At 41.9% G+C, this 24,460-nt stretch overlaps 1 protein-coding gene across 6 annotated transcripts in view; it reads right to left on the reverse strand.

Moving 5' to 3' along the window:
- Positions 1 to 1,303: 1,303 nt before the first annotated feature.
- HTT (huntingtin) overlaps positions 1,304 to 24,460 on the reverse strand; it is a 204,258-nt gene continuing 181,101 nt past the window's right edge. For all 6 annotated transcript variants that reach the window (XM_006128262.4, XM_075930826.1, XM_006128263.4 and 3 more), the window contains 5 exons: positions 21,685 to 21,898; positions 21,404 to 21,509; positions 18,071 to 18,233; positions 15,475 to 15,635; positions 1,304 to 6,453 (listed from right to left, as the gene is read on the reverse strand). In XM_006128262.4, coding sequence (XP_006128324.1) covers positions 6,240 to 6,453; positions 15,475 to 15,635; positions 18,071 to 18,233; positions 21,404 to 21,509; positions 21,685 to 21,898 — 858 coding nt within the window. In that variant the 3' untranslated portion in view covers positions 1,304 to 6,239. The remainder of the gene's footprint in view (positions 6,454 to 15,474; positions 15,636 to 18,070; positions 18,234 to 21,403; positions 21,510 to 21,684; positions 21,899 to 24,460) is intronic.

Raw genomic sequence — 24,460 nt, forward strand, 5'->3', positions numbered from 1 at the left:
ATCATTGTTAATGTGCAGTAGGACTATTTAGAATTTTTTTTCTTTTTTAAAAAAAGCATCAATCCAACAGAAAATCTAACAGCTGTGAAACCACACTTAAGCTAAACCCTTTCCCTCCTCCTCTAATGTAATGTATGTAGGGCTCCAGTAAATAAAAACATCCTTGTTTACAAATGCAGTTGTACACTGTTAGTCTTTGTGTTTGGCTGTTTTTCCTTTGTTCTCTTCCATCTTTTTTAAACCACATAGAAAATTAATCTGAATTAACTTTTAAAGTGGATTAGTTAAACGGCATTAAACTCATCTGGAAACTTACTTAGCATTAAAATACCCTTAATCTGATTTTGTTTAATTCACTTTGGAAGTGAACTAAGATAAATCCAATTAAGTCCACTTCAATGTAGAAAAAGAACACTTTAATCCAAATTAACTGAAGTGAATTTAATTTCCCTGAGACTAGGTCTACAACACACATACTTCGGTATAATTACATCAGTCAGGATGTGAAACTCCACATGCCATTATACCGACTTCAACCCTTGTAGACAGTGCTACGTTGGTGGAAGAGCTTCCCTTGTAGATGTAGCTACTCCTTCTCACAGAGGTTGAATTAAGCCAAGAGAACTCCCTCCTGTCAGCTAGCATGTCTTCACCACAAGTGCTACAGCAGCTTTGTTGATGCAGGTTTGTAGTGTAGATCTCCCTTGAGTTTGTCTGTGTAGATAAGCTCTTATCCCATAAGTTCTGCAAAGTGTGTCTTTCAAAAGTAGTAAAAAAAATCTTCAGTGTGATCATCCTTGTTTAACCTGATTAATGGTTCTTATCTGCCTCTTTTGACTATCCAGTCTTTAAGTGCTTATATACTATTTGTTTTTTCCTGTTACATTCCAGCTCAACTTTCCCTTTGATATTTTTATACCCATTGCCTCTTCTTGTTTCCCCCCTCCCATTTTTTTCTCTCCCCCCTCCTCCCCTATTTATTTTAGTTCTGGACATCCAACACTCTGGTCATCTGGAGAAGTGGGCTGTGCCCACAAAAGCTCATGATACTATCACATGTTTTGTTAGTCTATAAAGTGCTACCAGACTAGTTGTTGTTTTTAAAGTTTATCTTGTTTAACTTATAACTAGTACTAAAGTTTACATGAAGGTGTATAAGCTCTAATGTTTTCATGTTTTTTCAACATTCCCTATACTTGGATCAGCGTAGAGAACACACACACACACACACACACACTTTTATTGCAGCCTTTTAAAGTGTATTTCAAAACTTATTTTTAAATAAACAAGCCACATACAGCAATTTATAATTTATAGTTTATTTTCTCTAATTTTAAATGTGCAATATTTTCTGCAAGTGTCTTTAAATTTAAACATACATCTAAAATTATATTCCTTCCTTGTGTTCTGCATACAGCTACTGTTGATGCTGGGGCTCCAAGCCTTGCCCATCATAGCCCTCAAATCATCACAGGACTTGTGTGGTATGCCGATTACTTTGTCCCTCCTTTGCCAGGCTGGTCTAATTTGACGTTATGTGTAGACAAAGACTGATGTGAATGACAAGCCCACACACAACACGCATGTGACAAAGCAGTACATGCATCCCTAAACTGTTTCCACGGCATTTATGTCCACCTAACTTTAATACTTGACACACCATAGAAGCTCTCCAGGGTAGGAACGTTAGTGGTGTTTTTGAAAACGTTTAATGGATACTGTAAGGTAACAGGCACAAAAATTTCCACCTGAATTCTCAAAATAGGTAAATTAGCACATTGGACTTTGGCACCCTTTCCAAATTCTTTGGTGCAATGTTTATCCTAACCATAGGTAGGCATCCCTGATTCTCCAGTTCTACCAGGGAGTTACCTAACTAGAGAATTATCTAAATACTTTTTTTGCTGTTTTTATAACCTTTAAAATTGCCTTCTTGTTACTGTAACATAATAGTGTCATTATGTGGCCCTTGTTATCCTCAGTTGGTTCCTGGTTTTAATGCATAATACTCTTGGGGACTTTATAAAAAAAACAAACTTATTTAAAGCACTAACTCAGTTTGACCACACAAAGAACCCTGGGGTAAAATCCTGAATAACTAACACTCTCTTACACTGCTTATTGCTATATTTATTGCTCATTACACCTGAATTTTTCTTGAATTCAGGAGGCATGATGCATGGATAGTGTTAAGTCACGACAGCTCTTCAATACCGTAAGACAACTTAAGTTTGCTTCTCTTGGAGAATTGCCTTGGCAGTATTTTGGCACAACCTTTCTACTTGCTGTACAAAGTGACATGATGAAATGGCCCTAAAATAGAATTACAAAAATATTAGCTTGGAATTCACTTTTAACCTGAAGGTTGACTAATTTATTTTCAAGTCTAACTGAAAGCTGCTCATTTGGTATTCACAGCATTCATGTCAATTAGTGAATCTAAGATGCTATCCTTTCATGCTGAGAAGGGATTTTACCCAAATGGAAGTAGAATGCATGAGTACTGGCTGCTTGGATTCATTTCTTTGAGGGGGACATCCCCAAAGTGGGCAGAAAGGGCTAAAGAGAAGAATCATTAATACCACCTCAACTGACAGCATCTTAAATTGCAAATAGAAACTATCTGCATTAATAGAACTTGTTTTAGTATCAAGCAAACAGTATTTCAAATTTCTCCTCTGTTTCACTCACAGCAAGAGAAGAAAATAAGAAACTTCACTGAAAAGAAGGAATTTTACTGGTTAAGTGATATTTGCCTGATACATTTTAAAAATTCAGAGGCAAGAACAAGAGTCTCAAAAGAGGCACTTTATAAAAAAAAAGCAGGTTATATTGGTCAAACCTCACAGATTTCAATAACTTAATTTGCTTGTTCACAGATATATTTTCTTCTCAGCTATACTATAAACTATTTCAAGACCCTCTAAAGAAAAATTTATCAATTTGCATTCTGTGCTTTAGAATAGGATAAATATTGCTTATTTTAGTTATTTGGGACACCAGATATATCTCTAACAATATTTCTCTCGGGTTTAAATGAAAACATTTCTGAAATCAATTTGATGTCAAGCATGGATCTGTTTTATGTCACTGGTATCGCATAATAGAAAGGGATACAAGTCAATCTTGGTCAAATATATAAAAAAAAATGTTGCCCTGAAGGAACAATTCTTATAGATGGTAATAAAAAAACTAACCTATTTTTTTTAAATAGACATAAAACATGACCATGTGTTATTTTGTTCTGCTGCCAGAAGCAGAAATTATGTAATAAAACACAATGTAACCTTTGAAGGGTGTTACCAGAATTATGTAGATTAGTTTTGATTATTACAAATACAAAAATAATAATTTTCACTCCAAAAGAAAAAAGGACAAAATGTATGTATACAACAGATGAAAAATGTCAATTTTTAGCCTTATCAACATGTAATTACAAACTATGGAGAATAACAAGTCCTGTCCCCTTCACGACAATCATACATCTGAAAATGGAGGTGAGTTTGTATTGAGTTAATTATTCTGAGAGAGAAAAATCTAGAAACAGTGAAGATCTAAAAACACATAGAAAACATGTTTAGGTTTGCTATGACAAATCTTCATGGAGATAAGACCAAGACCTACATCTACTTTGATTATCCTTGAATTTATCTGAAGTAGAAAATGGCTACATCACTTTTGGGTAGCAGTTAGAAGTGGGAAACCTGATAATCCTATCAAATGTCAACAACAGTACTGAGAAAAGGGAATCTGTCACATGCTGACTCCTTTACTTAATAAACTCTTTTTACTGGTTGGAAAGTTTCTATGGCAAGTTCCTGTTGATTTGTTTGGAAAATTTCAGAAGCTGGAATGGCCAGCCTGCATTTCATGGAGGCATACTGACCAACCATGCATTCGTTATTTATGAAGTTTAAAGTAAGAAAGATTTATCTGTTTGTGATACAGAAAGTATAGTGATCTATGGTGAAGATGTGACTACCAGATGCTTCAAAAATATATTAAAATCTATTTTAAATTTTGGAAAATAGCTTACAAAAATATCTTCACTTACAGTATATTATACAAAAACCTGTCTAGCATGGGAGTTTATAGTAGAAAATTATCATTGAGGATTACAAAAGGGATTAGTGATCTATACTTATTTGCAATCTGAGGGCATTATAGCTCGCTGCCCTGACAAGTGAACTCTTTCCAGTAATGTAAGATTTCCAGTATAAATAAAACCTTTACTTTTTTAAAAAAAGTTACCACAGAGCTGTGGCCCAAGGAAAAAGAATATGCCAAGTCAGAGGGCAGAAATAACTATAGGTAGTAAACGCTGTTGAACAGCTACATACAGCAGTGTCTACGATTATTTCTGGTGCCCATCCCATCAGTTTCATACCTATCAGAAGAGGAAGTGACATCATTGGGTAGTTCCTTTGTAATCAAATTATGGGCAAAAGCAACTATTTTTGTTCTAACAATTGGAATTTGTTTAAATCCACGGGTTTAATAAATACAAATATACACATTTGTATACATTAATGTAGTCACATGTGTATAATTACATATATATTATATACACAAATACATACAGTATATGCTCCTTTTGATAACACTATCGAGATATTCTGAGTGTTACCAACAGGTGTTAATGAGAATGTAATGAGGTTAAATATAGCAATGCAGCTCAGAACCAAGGCATTGCTTTTCTATATTAAAGAATTATATCAGATAGTTGTAAGAAAAATACTGCCCTAGATTTCCCCATGTGTAACCAACTAATATCAATGGCTTGCATGAGGTGTAAGGTCAAAGCAGAATCTAGCCCTGCGTAGAATTGGAGAATTTTTGAATTTGTGAACGTTTATGCTGTGTTTGGGTGTAACATTATATTGTAGATAACTAATAAAAGAGGTTGTGTAATTTAACTCCTTAGCCAGCCCCAAAGTAGACCATATTAAACTTTTGATGCTTAATTGTCAACATACATTTGCTTAGAGTAAAGTGAGTGTGGTTTATATCCAAATGACTCCATGATTTCTGTCTGTATAAATGAAAAAGCTAGATAGAGATTGGTTACTGGGGACTTGCATACCTTTTTTCTTAAAAACAAAAACAACAAAAAACCCCACCTCTGCAGCAGGTAAACACAGCTTACCATGCAAAGGGCCGATTCAGGATATCTATTCCCTTCTCCTCTACATCTCAAAATAAAGAAACTCAAAACAAGCTACAGTCAAATGGATCACAAAAATGTCTTAACACAGTTTCAACACAAACTAGTCAATATATTCCAAGTTTTAAAGTGTTAACATACAGAAACGTGAAATGTAGAACATAAAATGTAAACTGTACACTAAGATGGATTTTAAAAACAGGCATGAACTTGAGCACACAATGAAAAAATGAGGGCAATAGAGATGTCATGACATTCATTAGAGTGGCTTTTTGTTCATTTCAAATTACAGCACATCTCATGCACCACACATTTTACAATTTTACATACTTTACATGATATAGAAATATTTAAGTTAAAATTTCTTTTACCGATATATTGTACTCAAATTTCAAATCCTGAGAAAAAAATAGAAGTGTGGTTATGTATGTGCACTACATGTTCCATGCCACCAACACATATACCACAGTACATTAGAAAGTCCAGGGATAGAAGAATTACATGCTAGGAGTGCTATTCCTGAAAACTAGTCTCTTTTCCTTGTTTGGGAGAGACATTAGGGAACAATTTCTGATCTATACTACCTCACAGTATGTGTGTGTTTTTATATATATACACATATACACACACACACAAAAGTATAAAGATTTGTAATGACTGCAAACTTGCACTGAAAGTATTTGTCAGTTTCAATACCAGATGCAACACGGTGATTTAAGTTGAACATCAGGAAGAAAAGCAATAACTGGCTATCCTGCAAACAGTACTCGCTCAAATATTTCACAGTTAGTAATTCAGCCTCAGGTTAGTCCCAAACATTACTTAAAACATGTGCATACTTCCTAGTAGCACAGCTACCCACGGGCTAACAAGAATGTTCCTATTACAACTTTCTGTGACTTTCTGCGGTGCAAAGTACTTCCCCATGCAAACGAACATGAAATCTAAAACTGACAGATGCACATTTATTGCAGATGCAAATTCCAACTGCTTTCTACACTTTCATATTTCTCTAAATGTTCAGACCAGATTCCAGACTTAAGCCACCGAGTTTCATTAACCATAATTATGATGTTTAACATGCTGTGATCTTGTGAACATTTTTTAAGCAAGTTAGTAGGCGATGATACGGACTTCCTGGTGATGCTACCATCTCAAACACAGACTGAAAGGCCCTTCGGTCTAGTTCCTCATCTATCTGGTGCCTGTAAAAGTCTATTGCCACCAAACAGAAGAGGTTAATGTCCACTTGCTCCGATTTTCCCATTCTGCTGATAATATGTGGAAGACTGAGGAAGCAGTTAAGGATATAATAATGACAAACAAAATTTTAGTTTTACACAAAATATCACTGACTTAAGCATTCCCAGATAAATTATGTATTTTTTTCATGACTGTGTAATACTAAGTGCAAGACATCTGCAAGTAGTAATTAAATTGCCATTGCAAAAGCCTTATTTTTAGTTGTAGTTCTCAGGATAACTTCATGCAACTTCCCCATTATTGTTAGCTTAAAATGAGTTTGTAGCAATACTTTCCACTTGTTAGTATATATTAGCAGAAACAACCCTTGTCACCAATATAGTTCTGCACTGCTTAAAGATAAACAGAACTGCCAATGCACAGAGGCACTAAGAAAATGTAAATCATGGTGGAGAAATTTTCATTTTAAGACTGCTTATCAAATGTCATCTTTAGGGCTGATTTACCTGAGCTGCAGTTCTTTTTAAGGAGAGAAGATTTTTTTATTATATTGCATGTTCATTGGGCATTGCCACTGCATCCTTCCACGAGCTGTTCCAACTACTCTGGAGAATTATCCTATTGCCAGTTTAAAGACTCTTATAACTTGCTGCCTTGAAGAGGAATGTTTGCCAGGTATGGGTTTTTGGGAGACATGGGGGAAGACAGAACTACAAGGAGGGAATGAAAGTTGATGACGATGTTCTTTTTACAGTGCTTTACATGGCACAATGCTTATGACTGATTTTTAAAAGGAAAATAATAAAAAGCCACCTGACAATATCTAAACATAATAAAAGTAAAAAGTTCTAAACATAATAGGATCATTGATCATTTGTTCCCTTCAATAAAATTCTCCATGTCTCACACCTGTTTCTCAATCTTTGCATTAAAACTTTACACCAGGGTGGCCAACCTATTTAACAAAGAGAGCCGAAACAGTGTTGACAGAATTATCAAGCAAAAAACAAAAAATAAAAAAACAACATAAAGGAGACTTAAAGATAAACAGAACTTCCAATGCACAGAGGCACAAAGAAAATGTAAATCACATGGTGGAGAAATTTCCATTTTAAGACTGCTTACCAAATGTCATCTTTGGGGCTGATTTACCTGAGCAGCAGTTCTTTTTAAGGAGAGAAGACCTCTGCTATCTTGAGCACCATTTTGAAAACTCTGCAGCTCCAAACCGGTAAACACAGGGAAACTGGGGAAGGGGAGCCGGAGCCATTTGGGGGGGGGGCCCGCAGGAGCAGCTTCCCGAGCCGCACTGTTGGAGGGCAAGAGCCGCATGCGGCTTGCGAGCGCGGGTTGGCCACGGCTGCCTTAAACCACTAAAAAAAGCTTTTCCATAGTAATGAAAGGGTAGATGTAAGAATCTCCTATATTGCTGAAACTGACGTATTGCTAAATAATTCAGTTTACATCTGATAGTAAAGTTAAACCATTATGGTACCAATGTTGAACTATTACAACTTGTACCGACTGGCATTAACTCTTAGCAATTCAAACTACTGAGTTGTACATCAAGACCAGAAGGGACCATCATGACCATCCAGTCTAATTTCTCGTATAATTCAGGTAACACATTTTAGCCTAATAATTGTATATTAACTATCGAATAGACATGAAGAATGAACTGTGCCTTTGTTTCTGGAAATGGGCCCACTTGGTGAAATTGATGCCCTGGCAGGGTGTTGCGGAAAAATACTGCTGACCTAAGTTCCCTATAAGCTGTGCAGCTGAGTCGCTTTTGCAGCTGTCTATTTAGCCCTGCACAGGTGCTAAATGAAGCCCCGCGGGCCAGGGACCTGTGGCAGCTGGGAATGGGCTACCACACCCCCAAACTAGCCCACCCTTCAACCAGATGGGGCTGCTGGAGTCCAGCCCAGACACTGCCATGGGCACTTTGGCCCCCCAACCTGGCTTCTGCCATGGGAAGACCGGCCCCAGCACCCATCCTGCTTGCTCCCTTTCCACCCTGCCCCGGAAACAAGGCCCTGGCTTCCATCCAGGACCACCATCCGGTCCCTGGGTGTTCCTTCACAGGTGCTGCGGTGGGGGTGAGGGAAGGGGGAGTCCTCTCTTCTTGCAGTAGCCCTAAAGGACCATCCTTCAGCCCAAACCCAGCCCTACCGGGAATGTCAACATGTAGGCAACTACACAATTTAACCAATAAAACTGGGCTTATTGGTTAATCCTGTTGACCACATACATTTTCCACCCCCTTGCTGCCTCTAGATCTGCATTTTTAACCGGCTCTCGCGTGCCACCCCACACTGCTGCCTCCAATATAGCCCCGGGAGTGGGGCTGGGAGCACGCTGGTTGACGGCCCCGCCTCTGAGGATTATCAAATAGCTGTGTAACCACTAAAATTTTATGTGGCTACAACAACTAGAAGTTACTCACCTTCGTGCAGTAACGATGGTTCTTCGACATGGGTCCCTGTGGGTGCACCACTCATGGTGTCAGGCTCGTCCCAGCGCTGCAGCTCGGAGGCTTTGCATAGCTGTTTTCAGCCAGGTCATGCCTGTGCGGTGTGCAGCATGCGCCGTTAGCACTCTGATCTTTGTGCACACCTGGCTTACCTGTCAGTTCCTCTTACCATTCTGCATCTGTAAGGATACAAAAGAAAAACAACTCCAGAACGGGGAGGAAGGGTGGAACATGGAGCACCCATGGGGAACCATCTCGAAGAACCATCTTTACTGCACAAAGGTGAGTAACTACTTCTTCGAGTGGTCCCCATAGGTGCTCCACTTATGGTGACTTCGTAGCAGTACTCGTGTTGTGTTCCTGGAGTTCAGGCCTGTCAATGACCTAAAGTACTGCTGAGGTAACCGAAGACTGAAGCCATCCACTGCCGCACTATTGCATAGCGATTCATAAAGATCAAACTTGAGGACCATGTGGCTGCCCTGCAGATTCCCGGCAGTGAGATTCCTCTAACACACACCATGGATGTTGCCACTGCCCTGGTGGAGTGTGCCCTAGGTATAGTCTGAAGGGGCTTGTTGCGCATCGAGTGACACGTGGTGATGCAAGAGACTATGATGTTGGACAGATGCTGGGAAGACCATGGATTGCCCTTGGAGCAGTCCACAATGGATACTATTAGGTGCTTGGTCTTGCTCCAGGTCCGTGTTCTATCTATATAGAATGCTAAAACTCGACGTACGTTGAGGGTATGGAGTAGCGAGTCTTGAGTCGAGGCATGCAGCTTCGGGTAAAAGACAGGTAAAATGATGGGTTCATTGATATGAAATCGTGTTGCGATCTTAGGGATAAAGGCTGGATGGGTACGTAATGTGACAGTCCTTGGTGAAAACCGTGAAGGGTGGCATTGCCATTAACGCTGCCAGTTCGCTCATCCTACGGGCGGATGTAATTGCCAATAAGAATACCACTTTTGTGTTGAGCGTCAATAACGACGTGGTGGCTAGTGGCTCAAAGGGTGGATACATTAATGTGCCAAGGACCAAATCCAAGCTCCAAGTGGGGGGGATGGGTCTGTTTGGGGGGTTTGAGATTAGCTATTCCCTTAAGCAGTCCCTTGGTCATGGGATGAGCAAAGATAGAATGGCTTTCGGTGGTGGTAATGGAAGGCGGTGATTACTGAGGGATGAACTCTCAGCGTAGAGATCAAAAGACCTGCCTGGTCTAGGGAAAGGATATAATCAAGGATTTCATGCATTTCCAGTTTTCCCACACCAAGCCACAAATCTCCTCCATTTTGCCAGGTAAGTCCTTCTTGTAGTTTGTCTTCTACTGTTCAACAGTACTGTCTTCACTGTCTCTGAACAAAGTTGCTCTTCTACTCTGAACCAGCTATTAGCCATGCTGCCAGCTGGAGGGTCTCAGGTCTGGGGTGTAGCAGAGATCCCTGGTTCTGGGAGAGGAAGTCTGGGAGGAGTGGTAAGGGACGTGGTGGTAACAGAGACATCCTGTGAAGGAACGGGTCCCACGTCTGTCTTGCCCAAGCTGGTGCTAAGAGTATGACTTAGGCTGAGTCTTCTCTGATTTTCTGTATTACTCTTGGAATAAGTACCATTGGTGGGAATGCATAGAGGAGAGGCATTTCCCAACGAATTAACAGTGTATCTCCAAGTGAGCCTTTGCCCATGCCTCCCCTGGAGCTGTAAAGTTGATACTTCCTGATCCCATTAGTCGCGAAGAGGTCTATTTGTGGTGACCCCTAGCCCGGAAGATGTTGTCCAGGACATTGGGGCAGATTTCTCACTCATGGACTTGAGAGAAGAATCTGCTGAGAGCATCCGCCATGATTTTGCTTGTGCCTGGTAAGTAGGATGCTACCAGAGTGATGCAATTTCTTACACACCAGTTCCATAAGTGGACTGCCTGTGTGCAAAGTAATCGGGATCGAGCTCCTCCTTGTCAACTGAAATAATACATAGTCGCTATGTTGTCTGTAAGCACTCAGATGGTAGTATCAGTGATGTGCGTGTGGAAGTGTTTGCAAGCAAGGAACACGGCTTTTAACTGTAGGAGGTTGATATGGGAAACTGCCTCCGCTGCTGACCATCTGCCTTGCACAGACATGCCATCGATGTGTGCACCCCCACCCAAAAGGGAGGCATCTGTAGTCAACTGGGTCGATGGCTATTGACATTTGAATGGGACCCCTGCTAGCAGATTTCTGCAGTTCAATCACTAACTAGGTATCTGCAAACTAAAGTAGTTGGAGTTATCGCCTTGTGTGTGGAGTGCTTCGTTGGAGTATACGCCGATACCAGCCAGTGTTGGAGACAGCAAAAGTAAGGTCTCGCATGTTGAACTACAAAGGTAGTGGCCGCCATATGTCCCATGAGGCAGAGACAGGTAAGTACAGTGACTGTAGGGGCGTGGATGACTACCATGGCCAGCTCCTGTATAACTTGGAAGCCCTCTTGAGGTAAGTATGCATGGCCGTGGTGGAATCTAAACATGCACCTATGAAATTTATACTCTGCATAGGATCTGGAGACAACTTTTGTTTGTTGATTATGAGCCCAAGCAATAAAAATGTCTGCCTAGTTACTGTCACCTCTGTAGTACCTCGTCTCGACCTGACTTTTATAAGGCAGTCATCCAAATACAGAAATATGATCATGTCTCTGTGCCGTAGGTGAGCCACTACTACCGCGAGGGTTTTTGAAAACACCCTGGGAGCCGATGCGAGTCCAAACAGTAGCACTCGATATTGAAAATGATCGTCTCTGATAGTGAAACGGAAAAAACGTCTCAGCTGGATGTATCGCCAGGGCTCGACAAATAATGCAATCTACTCGCCTGTGGCGAGTAGATTGCAACCCGGAAGAGCTGGGTTTGGGCGATCTGCGCATGCACAACTGGTGAGCGGGGTTCGCCGCGGTTCGGTGATCCCTGTGTATCACTATGTGAAAATACACATCTTGCAAGTCGAGGACTGCGAACCAATCGTCCTTCTTTAGTGACAGTATTATCTTGGAAAGGGTCACCATCTTGAACCTTTGATGGCAGAGGTATTTGTTTAACTTCCTGAGGTTGAGGATGGGCCTCCATCCTCTGGTCTTTTTCTCTGTGAGAAAATAGAGTAAATAGAACCCCCTTCCTCTGAACTGAGGAGGAATGGGCTCTATGGCCCCTATGGAGAGCAGACAGTGGGCCTCTTCCTTCAACAGGGTCTCATGAGATGGGTCCCTGAAGAGGGACAGGGTTGGTGGATTTGTGGGTGATATGGTAGTGAAGAGGATGGTGAGATTGAAAACCACCAGTTGTAATACCCAGCAGTCCGATGTAATGGCTGCCCATTGATCTTGAAAAGGTCAAAGTCCATGGTGGAAAAGGTGAGCAAGGAGTTGTTCAGTCACCGTAAGGATTTCTTGCATGCTCTTGACCGAACCATCAAACTTGCTCTTTGGGGTTTTGCTGGTTGGTCATATGGGATGGTTGAGGTCATCTATGTTGCAGGCGTTGTCTTGCATGCAACTGGTCTATGGTGCGCTGTCGTCGTCTTTTACAGGGGTAATTGTACCTCTTCTGGTATGGGTAGTATCTGTTGTGCCGAAAAGAGTGTGTGTACATCCCCAGGGCACGGAGCGTAGACTGGGTATCTTTTCCGGAGTGGAGGACCTCGTCTGTCTTTTCTGCGAACAACTTGTTTTTGTCAAAAGGGAGGTCTTCCGCAGCAGTTCCAAAGGAGCTTCACACAAAAGTGGAAGTAAGCCAAGATGAGCGCCTCATGGCTATTGCAGTTGCAGTGGTGCGGGCTGCTGTGTCTGCCACATCCTGCAAAATCTGCAAACTCGCTCTTGCTGCTGTAAACACATCCTACACTAGGGACTTTAAGAGGGGGTGTTTGCTTTCTGGTAGATATTGAAGAAGCTGCAATATTTTTTCATAATTGTCGAAGTTCTGGTTCGATAGCAAGGCAGCATAATTAGAAATACGTAGGAGAAGGTTCGCTTAGGAGTACGCTTTCCTGCCAAATATATCTAGCTTTTTGACATCTAGTGTTGTCTTATACTGCAGTGTTTTGGCCTACTGTTGTGCTGCATCTACCACCTGCGAATTCGGGTGTGGGTGGTTAAAGAGGAATTCTAGATTCTAGGAAAGGACAAAATATTTCTTGTCCACTCTCCTGCAGGTTGGTGGCACTGAAGCTGGTGTCTGCCAGATGATATCTGATGCTTCCATAATGGCTTCATCAATAGGGAGGGCAACTTTCACGCTCTGCTTGGGTGTAAATTTTTCAGCAGTCGACGCTGTTTCGTTTGTGCTTCTGTCAGGTGGATTTTTTGGGACTAGGCCACATGCTTGAATAGGTCCTGGAACTGCTTGAAATCGTCTGGTGGGGACGTGTCCAGTGGGAAAACTGCCTCGTGTCAAAAAGGGTGAACAGTCAGAAATGCTGACTGTTGGTCCTCTGCTTCAGACAACTGCCCGTCTTCCAGGTCCAAGTGTTGTGTTGTAGCCCCCGGACTGCATATTGAAGTCAGATGACAACCATGGTGTTGCTGTGGCAGAGTGTGCCCTGCTGACAGTGGATTGTTGCATGAGGGTTGTTGATGCCCAGGGCGATGGGAATGTGAACATGAGAAGTACAGAGACTTATGGCAGTGCTAATAATATCGATCCGATGGGTGAGGTGACGAACACCTGGATGATCTACCACTGGTATATCGCCTTTTGTGTCTGACACACAGAGAATAGTGATAGCGTGGTGACCATCTATAGTGATAGCGTGGTGGAGAGTAGGAATAGTGATAGCGTGGTGGAGAGTAGGAATAGTGCCTGTAATAGTCTCTGTACCGCGAGTGCCCATATGGGGAATATTGTCTATGATAGAACTGGTGCCTTGGGCTGTGGTGCTGATAGGTATGGTGCAGAGGTGAGGCATACATTGGAGGAGGAGGAGGAGAAGGAGAAGGACCTGGTGAAAATCTTTGATACGGGGAGTGGGGAGTCCCCTGTCTCCGTGTTTTAACTGGTGCCTTTGCTGGAGGCTCTGGCATGACTCATCGTCGGCTCCGGCACAGGTGTTTCAGTCAGCTGCAGCACTGTTGTATTTGCTGGTGCCGCTTGTGAGTTGGGAGTAGTCCGTGGTGCCGGCATCAGTGCTTCTTGTGCTGCTGGTGCTGGGAGATTTCCCTCCAGTGCCGCCTGTGCAGGTATCTGCTGCTCTGGCGCCGCTTGCAGAGTTAAACGATGCAGTGCTGGCACCTTTGTAGTACAGGCACTGCTTGTCGGTGCTGAATAGGATCTATCGGATGCCGCAGCCTTCCTCACTTTAGTCCCCAACCTAGGTGCTGAGAGTCGCAGGACAGAGCAAGAGGGTCCTGATTTATCTCCCCCCCCCCCCCCGTTCTCTCAGGCGGGAACGATCTGGTAGGGGAGATCTTTTTTCTTTTTTCAGCCAGCAGTTCAGGGGAAAGAATTCTCCTCTTCTGGGTTCCCCCCATACTGTTCAGCATTCACAACATTGGGGTGCAGCGCCTTGTCCAGGAGAAGCGTTTTGAGGTGCATTTCCCTGTCTCGGAAAGTGTGGGCTGTCATCTTTGAGCAGTGCCTGCATTTATGGGGGATGTGGTTCTCCCCTAAACAGCGCATACACGCTGAATGCCCATCTGAAACTGGCATGGGCTCACTGCATTGGGCACACTTTTTAAAACCTGGAGATCCAGGCATGACTGGGTTAAATCTTTTCTTCTTAAAGAAAAACTTGTTTGTTAATCCCCTGCGGCTGAGCTGTTAAAAGTCAGTGATAGCCGCGGGAAGCCAAGGCTTCAACAAAGAGCTAACAAGACTCTTTCCTTCCTTTTTGTTTTTTTAGATGAGAGGAACGGTGAACTAAAGGGTCTAACTATTTACAATTAACTAATTAAAGATCCCTTGAGGGGAAGGAGAACTGCTGAAAGGATGAGAGAGATTGAAGCTCGTCTGCAGCCAGGGACGGCTGAGAGGAACTGACAGGTAAGCCAGGTGCGGGCGAAGATCAAAGAGTGAACGGCGTGTGCTGTACACCGCGCAGGCACAACCCGGCTGAAAACAGCTATGCAAAGCCTCCGAGCTGCGGCACCGGGACGACCCCGACACCACGAGTGGAGCACCCATGGGGACCACTCGAAGAAGAACTATTCAATTACACACTAACACACACCCTAGGCCCCACCCCATAGCCTTTATCTCTAGTTGGAACCTTCACATCCCAGGCACCCCAACCATCTATCCCAGCTCTAAGCTCTCATCCATGGTTCCATCCCAGAGCCCACAACCGTAGCAAGAGCCCTCAGCCTTGCTTTCTAACTCCTCTACACTAGGCGTGAGCCTCCTCTCAAACTACAAACTCCTTCACACCACCCCCACTACATTAATTTCATTATGTGTCCAATATGAAGGTGATGTGGTGCACATCACCTCTATACTGGTTCACATAAAAATTCATTTCACTCGGTGGAAAAAATTAGAGAGAACACTGCTGCTGACCACTGTATGCTTTTTAGGCACACGAAGGGAGGATTTCAGTCTCCAGCATTATCAATTCATTTTAAAGAAGTCCTAAACCCACATAAAAATCTCTTTAGGATACATCGCTGAAACCCACTGAGTGGTGGAAGCACTGACAAAAAAACAGGAAAGACTCCACATTGCCATCGCAATAGGTGTTCTCTGTGTGAAGTTGGAGAGCGATAGCATCACCCAATCACGGACCATTGATGACTGTCCAGTGGTATGTAGTGTCTGAAAAACCTGCAAAAATTATAATAAGTCTTTCACATGGGAGAAAACATGTTAGAACACTAAGGACCAGATATCACACACAGTAGCGATGCTAAATTTAAATTAATTAATGAATCAAATAGTCAATGGGATTTCCATCAACTATTCGATTAGTCTATAAGGGCGCCTCTTCCTTTGAACTGTAGCAAGAGCCCTGCTGAGCTCCTGCCACCATTCAAAAGTGGAAGCCCTGCAGTAAGTGTAAGGCCAACAGGTAACTCCCCCAGTGACCCCACGCTCCCTGCTGGGCTTCTGCTTTTGAAATGTACAAGAGCCCTGCTGGGGCTCTGCAAAGGGCTCTGCCCTTCTTATGAGTGCCCCTCGGAGACTGAGGGGAATCTTGTAGTCTCTAGTTGACTGTCTGTGGAGAGGAAGTGTCCAGTATATGGCCTGGGACCAGGCCTCTTCTTTTACCTCCTGGTGTGGTTGCTGGGGGTTGGGCAGGGACCCAGGCCTGCCCACTTCTCTGGGTCCCGTCTCAGGGACCCTATAAGTAGCAGTTACTTGCTGCGTCTCAAAGTAATTGCTTACAGTCATGTCCCTGGGCCACTTCCCCAGGAAGCTGCTCCATCCAGCCCTTTCTTTAGGGCCTTGTACTCAAGTTCCCTGTCTGGGGTTCTGCAAGGGTTGCCGTTGGCTTCTCAGCTAATCTTTAGCCCCAGGACCTGATTCCGACCAGGTATGAAGGACAGCTCTCACACGGAGCTGTCCAGCATGCTGATGTTTTGTGAGTCAGCCCTGAGGTCTACCTGGGTCAAGCTCCAGGAAGGAATTGCCAAGCCCTGGTCTAGCAGCTTCTTTTATATCAGCCTGCTGCACCCTAATTGGCTGCAGCAAAGGCTGCCACTTTGTTCTGTTTGGAGGACCTCTCTTCTGCTCCTGTTGCTGGGTAGGGTACGGAAAGGCCTCCAGCAGGGATGTGGGGGCCTTGTCCAACCCATCGCAGGTTCTTGTACATTTCAAAAGCAGAACTGCAGCAGAAGCAGTGAGCAGAGACTGCTTCAGTACCCACCCACCCCATTTCTGCTGTGCCTCTACCTCCCCTGCCCCCTGTGGAGACAGTGCTGAGGATAACCAGCTTGTAAGCCGTCACCCCCCCGCTTCCACTTTCTGAAAGATGTAGCAAGGGAGGGGGGAAGTGACTAGTTGCATCACTGGTTGACTAGGCGCTTACATTCCTAACACACACTGCAAACATGTAAACCCAGACAAACCTTCTACTATGCCAAACCTTTAAAACATTTTGCCCACTAAGATGGGTGATTCAAATAAAATGTATTTATTAAATCTTTAAGATATTAAATTTGTCAGTCAGGTTTTAGTAGTTGGGCTCTGAGTCAAATATATTCATTATATACATGAGATTTCCTACAAAATTCCATGAGAGTATACTATGGCAGATAGCTGTATCTAAATATAATCAAAATTGCACAGGCAACATCTGGGCCTTCAAATAATTTGTGAGTGATTAACTTGTACTTCAGATGTTGGGGAAATCAGAACTGAAGAGATTGGCATATTCAATCCAAGAGATTGGCCAAGATGGCATATCCAGACTAGCATTATAATGAGGAAACTATTCTTCCCAATCTGTCATAAATGTGTTCTGAAGAATCATTACGACATGGTTATGCGTGCAGGATGAGAAGAGGGAGAGGAATCTCAGAACACTGCTTACCATAGGACACTTAGGGACTAATTTAGGTAACGGAAGGTAAATTAGCTAAGGGATGATCCCCTAAGCTACATTACATTACCTTATCCCTCCCGCCTAAACTATATTACATTAGGTAATGTAAACTACTCTTCTGCACCTCAGTCCCCTACCCTAAGTGCCCTTCTGCACCCAACCTCCGTCCCAGACTCGCACTCAGTCCATAGAAAAGTGCCAACCTTGAACCACTTATTAAAATCTTGGAGTGGCCCCCCACCAAAAATTATTACCAACTCCTATTCTATACTATGCCTGATCTTTAATTAAGACAGAGGAGGTGCCTGAGGTCAAGATGTTGTCTTTGTGGGGTACATCAGAAAAAAGGAAGCCTAAGGAGAAATTAAGGCAAGGGGATTCAGCACTGGGTCACCAGTGCCAGTTTTTCTGCTTAAACAATGCTGAAAGAAAGCTGGTGTAGACTAGCTTGATCATATGGTCATCTGAGACAAAGCTGATTCTCTATCATGAACAGGCCTCTTACTTTATTCAGCTGTATGTCACAAACGGAATTTTCAAATGTCAGTAGGGGATATCTTCAGAAGTAGAGTGGTATAAAATTATTTTGCCAGATTATGCACTTGAATAACACCAGAAATTGCATGTATGCCTTGAATTCCAGTTACTTACTTAAAAGAATGAACAGCCTTGCACTAAAAGTATATTTATGAAACTCAATTTAAAAATACATTACCTTATAAACTACTGTGGCCATGAACTGTGGGTATGGCTGCTGGTTAGATAGAAATTCTCCAATAACTTTGTTCATTACATCTTGTGGAGGGAAAAAGTCATCTAGGAACTGAGGGAGGATCCGTGCCACTACTCTAGCTTCAAAAGGAAATCCTTTCCGGATCCTAAGACAAAAAAGAGAATGCATATATTTAACCATTGTAATTCAGGAGAATGTTCATGATTTAGTCCCTATGAATGTTTCCCTATGAATGTTTTTCACATTTTTCTGGAGCCAAGAAGGAACATAGAGATGTTTTTCTTTTATATATAGATAGACATGCACTGAGATCTAACCCTTATCCAACTGACAATCCAAGAGTTCTTCCACAGATGTACAATATTTAGCTTTTGACTTATTTTTTTTTAAATGGAAATAAGTAAAGCTCTAGAAAAAACAACTCTACACTTGAGTGCGCTACAGTATGTCTCATGTGCATCTCAGAACAGTCTGAAAACTTCATAGAGTAGAAATACTACAAAGGTGGTATCTGTGTGTAGGGGAGTGCATTAGTAAAGGTTTTCATTCTCATCCCTAACATTTCTGCTTGCTGAACAACAGGGAAGTAACAAGAAGAATGTTATGGTAGGGATGGAGAGAAACACCGCTAGAGGAAATGAAGCTAATTTTATTTAAAAGATATTTTAATGAGGTACCACTGACTGGAGTGCTTTCCTGCATCTGTTGATGCTTACAGATCAAGCTCATTCTTGGGAAAAGTGCATATGCACTACCATACAACTGATTTCCTCTGCTATGGAATGCTCTCTGCTTCATGAGCACAAATTTTGTGAGTGTTCAGTAATGACTTTCAAGATTGACTTATGAAGTCTTAAAAGACAGTGGTTTCTAGAGCATTTAGTGTTGGTATAACTGTTCCCACTGAAGTTAATGGGAGCAGATAAATCATTGCCAAATGTTTCTGACCAATCTGACACTTTGTGCTACCACACCTACTGTATCTGGAGGTCGTCAGGTTAGAGCACGAGTTCTTGTGTCTTCCACCGTATGGAGCATATTTTAATACAAATATTGTATTGTGGACCTTCCCAGTAATGAATGCTTAACATCCTGGTGACAATTACAGAAACTGATTGCATTAAAAAAAAAAAGACAAATTTAAAATACACTGAAATATACTACTTTTTTTTGGGGGGGAAGGGTCTATGCTCTGTTTCTGTATATTACAAGGAATTCTGAAAGAGGTTTTACTATGCTTTTTATTTAAACACACTGAGGCACTTTGGAGGTATTAACAAAAACTGACTTTCAATGGGATTTAGGAGCCCTAAATCACTTCTAAGAATAGTACTCGAGGACTATCCTGTAGTGAGTGATGGATATTGGAAATTAAAAAGGGAAAGACTCATTTTATTCTTAAACCAGTAAAAGCTGTAGATACTGGTAGATACAGTATCTGGAGTAGATACAAATAGCTGACAGGAAGTAGGGGGTGGGGAAAGGTGATATGGAGAGGAATAATCTGAATTACATCTTCAGCATTCTTGACCCAAGATCACCCCTTCAAAATCTAGGAGTCAATTTTAGACGTACCTGAATGGGATGTAGAATGGGTCTTTTAGACAAAAGGCCACATTTCAGAAAGATAAGGATCACGTACAGACATTTCCAACAAGTATTAATGCCATTGTCATCTTGACCTATTTGATGCAGGCTGGGTTTTGTCATTATTTTCTGAATTCTGGTCATCAGTAGGAAGGCATAGAATACTAGGACTGGAAGGGACCTTGAGAGGTCATCAAGTCCAGTCCTCTGCCCCCATGGCGGGACCAAATACTGTCTAGACCATCCCTGATTGACATTTATCTAACCTACTCTTAAATATCTCCAGAGATGTGGATTCCACAACCTCCCTGGGCAATTTATTCCAGTGTTTGACTACCCTGACAGTCAGGAACTTTTTCCTAATATCCAACCTAAACCTCCCTTGCTGCAGTTTAAGCCCATTGCTTCTTGTTCTATCCTCAGAGGCCAAGATGAACAAGTTTTCTCCCTCCTCCTTATGACACCCTTTTAGATACCTGAAAACTGTCCCCCATCAGTCTTCTCTTTTCTAAACTAAACAAACCCACTTCTTTCAGCCTTCCCTCATAGGTCATGTTCTCTAGACATTTAATCATTCTTGCTCTTCTCCGGACCTTCTCCAGTTTCTCCACATCTTTCTTGAAACGGTGCCCAGAACTGGACACAATATTCCAACTGAGGCCTAACCAGCACAGAGTAGAGCGGAAGAATGACTTCTCGTGTCTTGCTCACAACACACCTGTTAATGTCAGGATCCTTATCCCTCAATACAAAGTTGGGAACTTTTGACACCGCTTTGTTGGTGAACTCCTGCTTTTAGAACACTAGAAGATTGAGTGAGATTATAAACTGAAAACTTAAGGGGATCACAACTGAATAATTTCCTACCTGTTTAACAAGTCTACTTTTTTTGGGGGGGGGGGGGAGGGGGAGAGACAACAACACACTGCAGACAATGTTAAAATTTCTGGGTGCAGCTTGGAGCACTCTGTTCCTCACAATGATTTATAAAACTATTTATTTGCAGTAGGAATACTTTGTGTCCCAATCTCTGATCAAGTCCCTATCGTGCTAGACACTGCAAAATCACACAAAAAAAGAATCATGGAATATACAACTTAAATAGTAACACAGTATTGTCCAGTGAGGTGAAGTAGATATTGGAACAGCTTTTTGAACATCAGGAAACTTGCACTTAGATGTATTGTATAAAAAAAGTACACTTTAATCGTTTTTGCACTGCATATATTCATAACCCACAAATGGCATTCCAACCCTTCGTGATGGCATACACACTACATGTAGCCAGTGACAAAACTACAATTTTCATCCAGATGGCCTGGTTAACTTGAATGACTATGAAAATCACATTTCTTTCTGACTATTTACATGTCAATAAACAGGATCCAAGTATTGTTAATTTTTATTTCGAGATGGATCATTCAAATATTTTACATATATATCACCATATTGGGGGAAGACGTGTTGTAGATAAGCAGAGGCATTTGTTTTGTATAAAATTACTACTGACTGGATAAATCTGTTTCCTATTTACATTGTTGTATGTCTGTTGGACCCAACAACTCTAATGACACTGCTGTGTTTGTTACTGGTACTGTACTTTTAATCAACAGCATAGTAAGTATAAGCAGTAACATTTTCAAACTCAGAGTATTGACCTACAAATTGAAAATACCAAAATATGTGAGGCTTTTATTGCAGTTTATGCTTCAGGACTTGTTTTCTTACCTATCAAAAAGAACAGATACCCGTTCCATAGCCACAATAACAGACTCGCTATCTGGAGCTGTGGGATTTGTATCTGTTGCTCGACTTGGACTGATTTTCTCTTTTCCTAAGCAGAAACAAAAATTCTTATAAATTCACTATGGATTTACAGGTATCATTGAAAAAAATCATTTGTCAGTAATCTGTAAACATTTATTTTCTGAAACGCACTCTGGAATAACTAAACATTACTAAAAAGATGTACTTAAAACAGAGTATAAATAACTGAATAAAATGCACACCTGTATACATGCAGGTCAGCATTAATCCCAAGGCTGCCATAGCTCTGTGGGGACTGTGTGTGTTCACTCTGTCAACACTTAGTTTAACTAAAGATTCACTATCCAGCCTAGAAAGTTGCTCTGAAAGAAGGAGTCGTTCTAATCCTCTCAAGACGCAATGATAGATAATGGATGGAGTTGATTCATCACTTCCAGACACCATTACTCCACACATCTGAAAGAAACAAGAAAGTCTAGAAACAAGTGATTGTATTCAAATTAACACTGCGCTGATATCTTGGCATCAGATACAATAGTATGTTAATAGTTTTCATGTTGTAACAAGGAGAAGTGATTTTATCTCAATAAAATACCTTTTGGGGGAAGAGGAAAAACGGTTACTAACCTTACACTAACTTGAGTTCTTTTCTCCTGCTGAGTACTCCACTAAAGGATGGGGGGGAGGGGGAGACTGACAGGAGAATGCAAAACAACGACAGAGGGATCCATTGCTGTACAGAGCAGCACCTTGTGCCTCCAAATTAGGGCTCAGAAGATTGTCTGAACCTGCCTGCCACTAACTCAGCTCCATTTTCACTATGAAGCAAAGCCTCCACAAAGAGGAAGGAGGACTGGAGATGAAGGATCGAGAGGGACAAAACAACCTGAAAGATTCAAGTTACTGTAAGGTAAGTAACTTCTCCTTCTTCGATTATATCTCTATGGGTGGCCTGCTATAGGAGACTCTCAAGCAATAATTCAGCAACGAGGTGTGTGCTGGGAAGACAAGTTCAAGAAAGTCCAGAAGACTACATCATCAGAGACTATCTCTGGAAGTATAAGATCCCTGGAGTGTATGTAGGCAAATCTCTTGGGGGCATGAGGCTTTGACGTTAGGGAAAAAGTGAAGTTGAGGGGACACACTGTAACCTTACCTCTACAAAAGGCAGTAAATGACAGGTCTGCCATAAGAACACTGAGTGAAATGATGGCTATAAGGAACAAAGCCCTGTGGGCCAGGTGGAGGAAAAACAGGTATGTTGGTTCAAAGAGGGGTTTCTTTAGGGCACTTAGGATGAAATTAAAGTCCCACTGAGGAGTTGGGGTCTTTGAGGAAACTGGCCATACTAGGGCTTGCGAAAATTGAGAAGCCCTCAATGTTTGAGTGGAAGGTTGTGATAGTGGTCAAGTGTATTAGGACTTCAAATCCAACTGGAAATGAACCTTCTGAAGAGCAGATGCTGGGGAAGAGTGAATATAAGCACTTCCACTTCTGAAGACAAGTTTTACAAGTACTATATTTCCTATTACAGAGGGTAACTGATTGGACCTTTTCCAAACATATTAGCTCTATCTTGAAAACTATCCTGGAACCATGGAGAAAAAAATTGAGATTGATCAGGTCCTAGACTTTTGTGGCAAAAACCCTGTGACAACCATCGAAATGCCAATGAAGGATAATGATGGGAAACCCCCAGTAATGGATGGGATAAAATGCCACTTAAAGATTAACAATCAGAACATGACACTGCAAAACCCATAGATTCAAATGGTAATGTATAAGTATAAAAACAGGATGTATTGCTATGGTTCTTGGAGTTCAGTCTCACAATGCCTCAGCGCGTCAGACCGTGACCAACATAGCCAAGCTCCTCACTCATTTTCAATCTATTAAAATGATTCAAACCATGACATACTGGTAACTATAAAAACATGTGCAGTGTGTGCACGCGAACGCACTGCTTTTCTTGTTGTATTTTCAATCAACATGGCATATTGCCTTTTCCCCCGAAAAATGATCCTGTGTGCTTCTTATAAGCTGGGGTGAGGAACCTAAGGCTCCAGAGCAGCCCCTGGCTTGTCTAGATCCGGCCCCTGAAGATCAGGACTACCACCACCACTGGGGAGCCCATGCTGGTGAGGAGTGGGTTTTTTTGTTTTTCACTTGTGTGCAGCCTGAATGATTTTTCTGTGGATCAGTGGCCCCCAACCCAAAAAGGTTCCCCACCTCTGTTACAAGCATAACAATAGGAGATTTTTCCTGATACAAACTAGTTGGAAAGACATTGCCAGAGAGGTGATGGAGGTATGAGTAACTACAATTATCTTGGTCAGGATAACCCTCACTCTTTTCTGATGCAGTTTGAGAAAGACTTTGAGAATTAGTGGTAGAGACAAAGTATAGTACCTGGCCCTGGTATTATCAGAGCCCCTCCCAATCAGTTTCAGCCTTCTCTTGGAGTGGGGAAAAAAGATGACATTTCACATTGTTTACAGTGTTAAAGAAGATTGCTTTTGCATCTGCCTAAATCTGGAAAATGTCAAGACTGCAAATGAGACTTAATGCTATTATGAAAGAAATTTTGGCCGAGGGAGTCTGCAATTTTGGGATTCCTATCTTACAAGAAAAGCATCACTTCTAGAGACTGAAAACAATGCTAGAGCCCTGGAGGCTGCCAACTGGATTGCTAGAATGGAGGAGTCAATCATCCAGATAAAGGAGTAGTGCTCTGGCTGATTGCCATTCAACCTTGACCTGTAGGATGCCTTCTTTTATGTAGCTATCTACCCATCCCACAAACATTTCCTATGTTTCATAAAAGGCTCAGAATGCTGCTGGGATGGAGTCCTTTCTTTTGGGGTTCTCCATAGCCCTAGGTTCTTTACAAATATCCTTTCAGAATTGGCAGCCCATTTATGTCAATCTCCCCTGTCTAAGGATGGGATTATAACGGCTTGTGTCACCAATATGAAGTGCCAGGAAAGGGTGGAGGCACTTGGGTTTCTGATATAGAGT

Source organism: Pelodiscus sinensis, chromosome 5, assembly GCF_049634645.1.
Source record: "Pelodiscus sinensis isolate JC-2024 chromosome 5, ASM4963464v1, whole genome shotgun sequence".
In the NCBI taxonomy this organism is placed as follows: Eukaryota; Metazoa; Chordata; order Testudines; family Trionychidae; genus Pelodiscus; species Pelodiscus sinensis.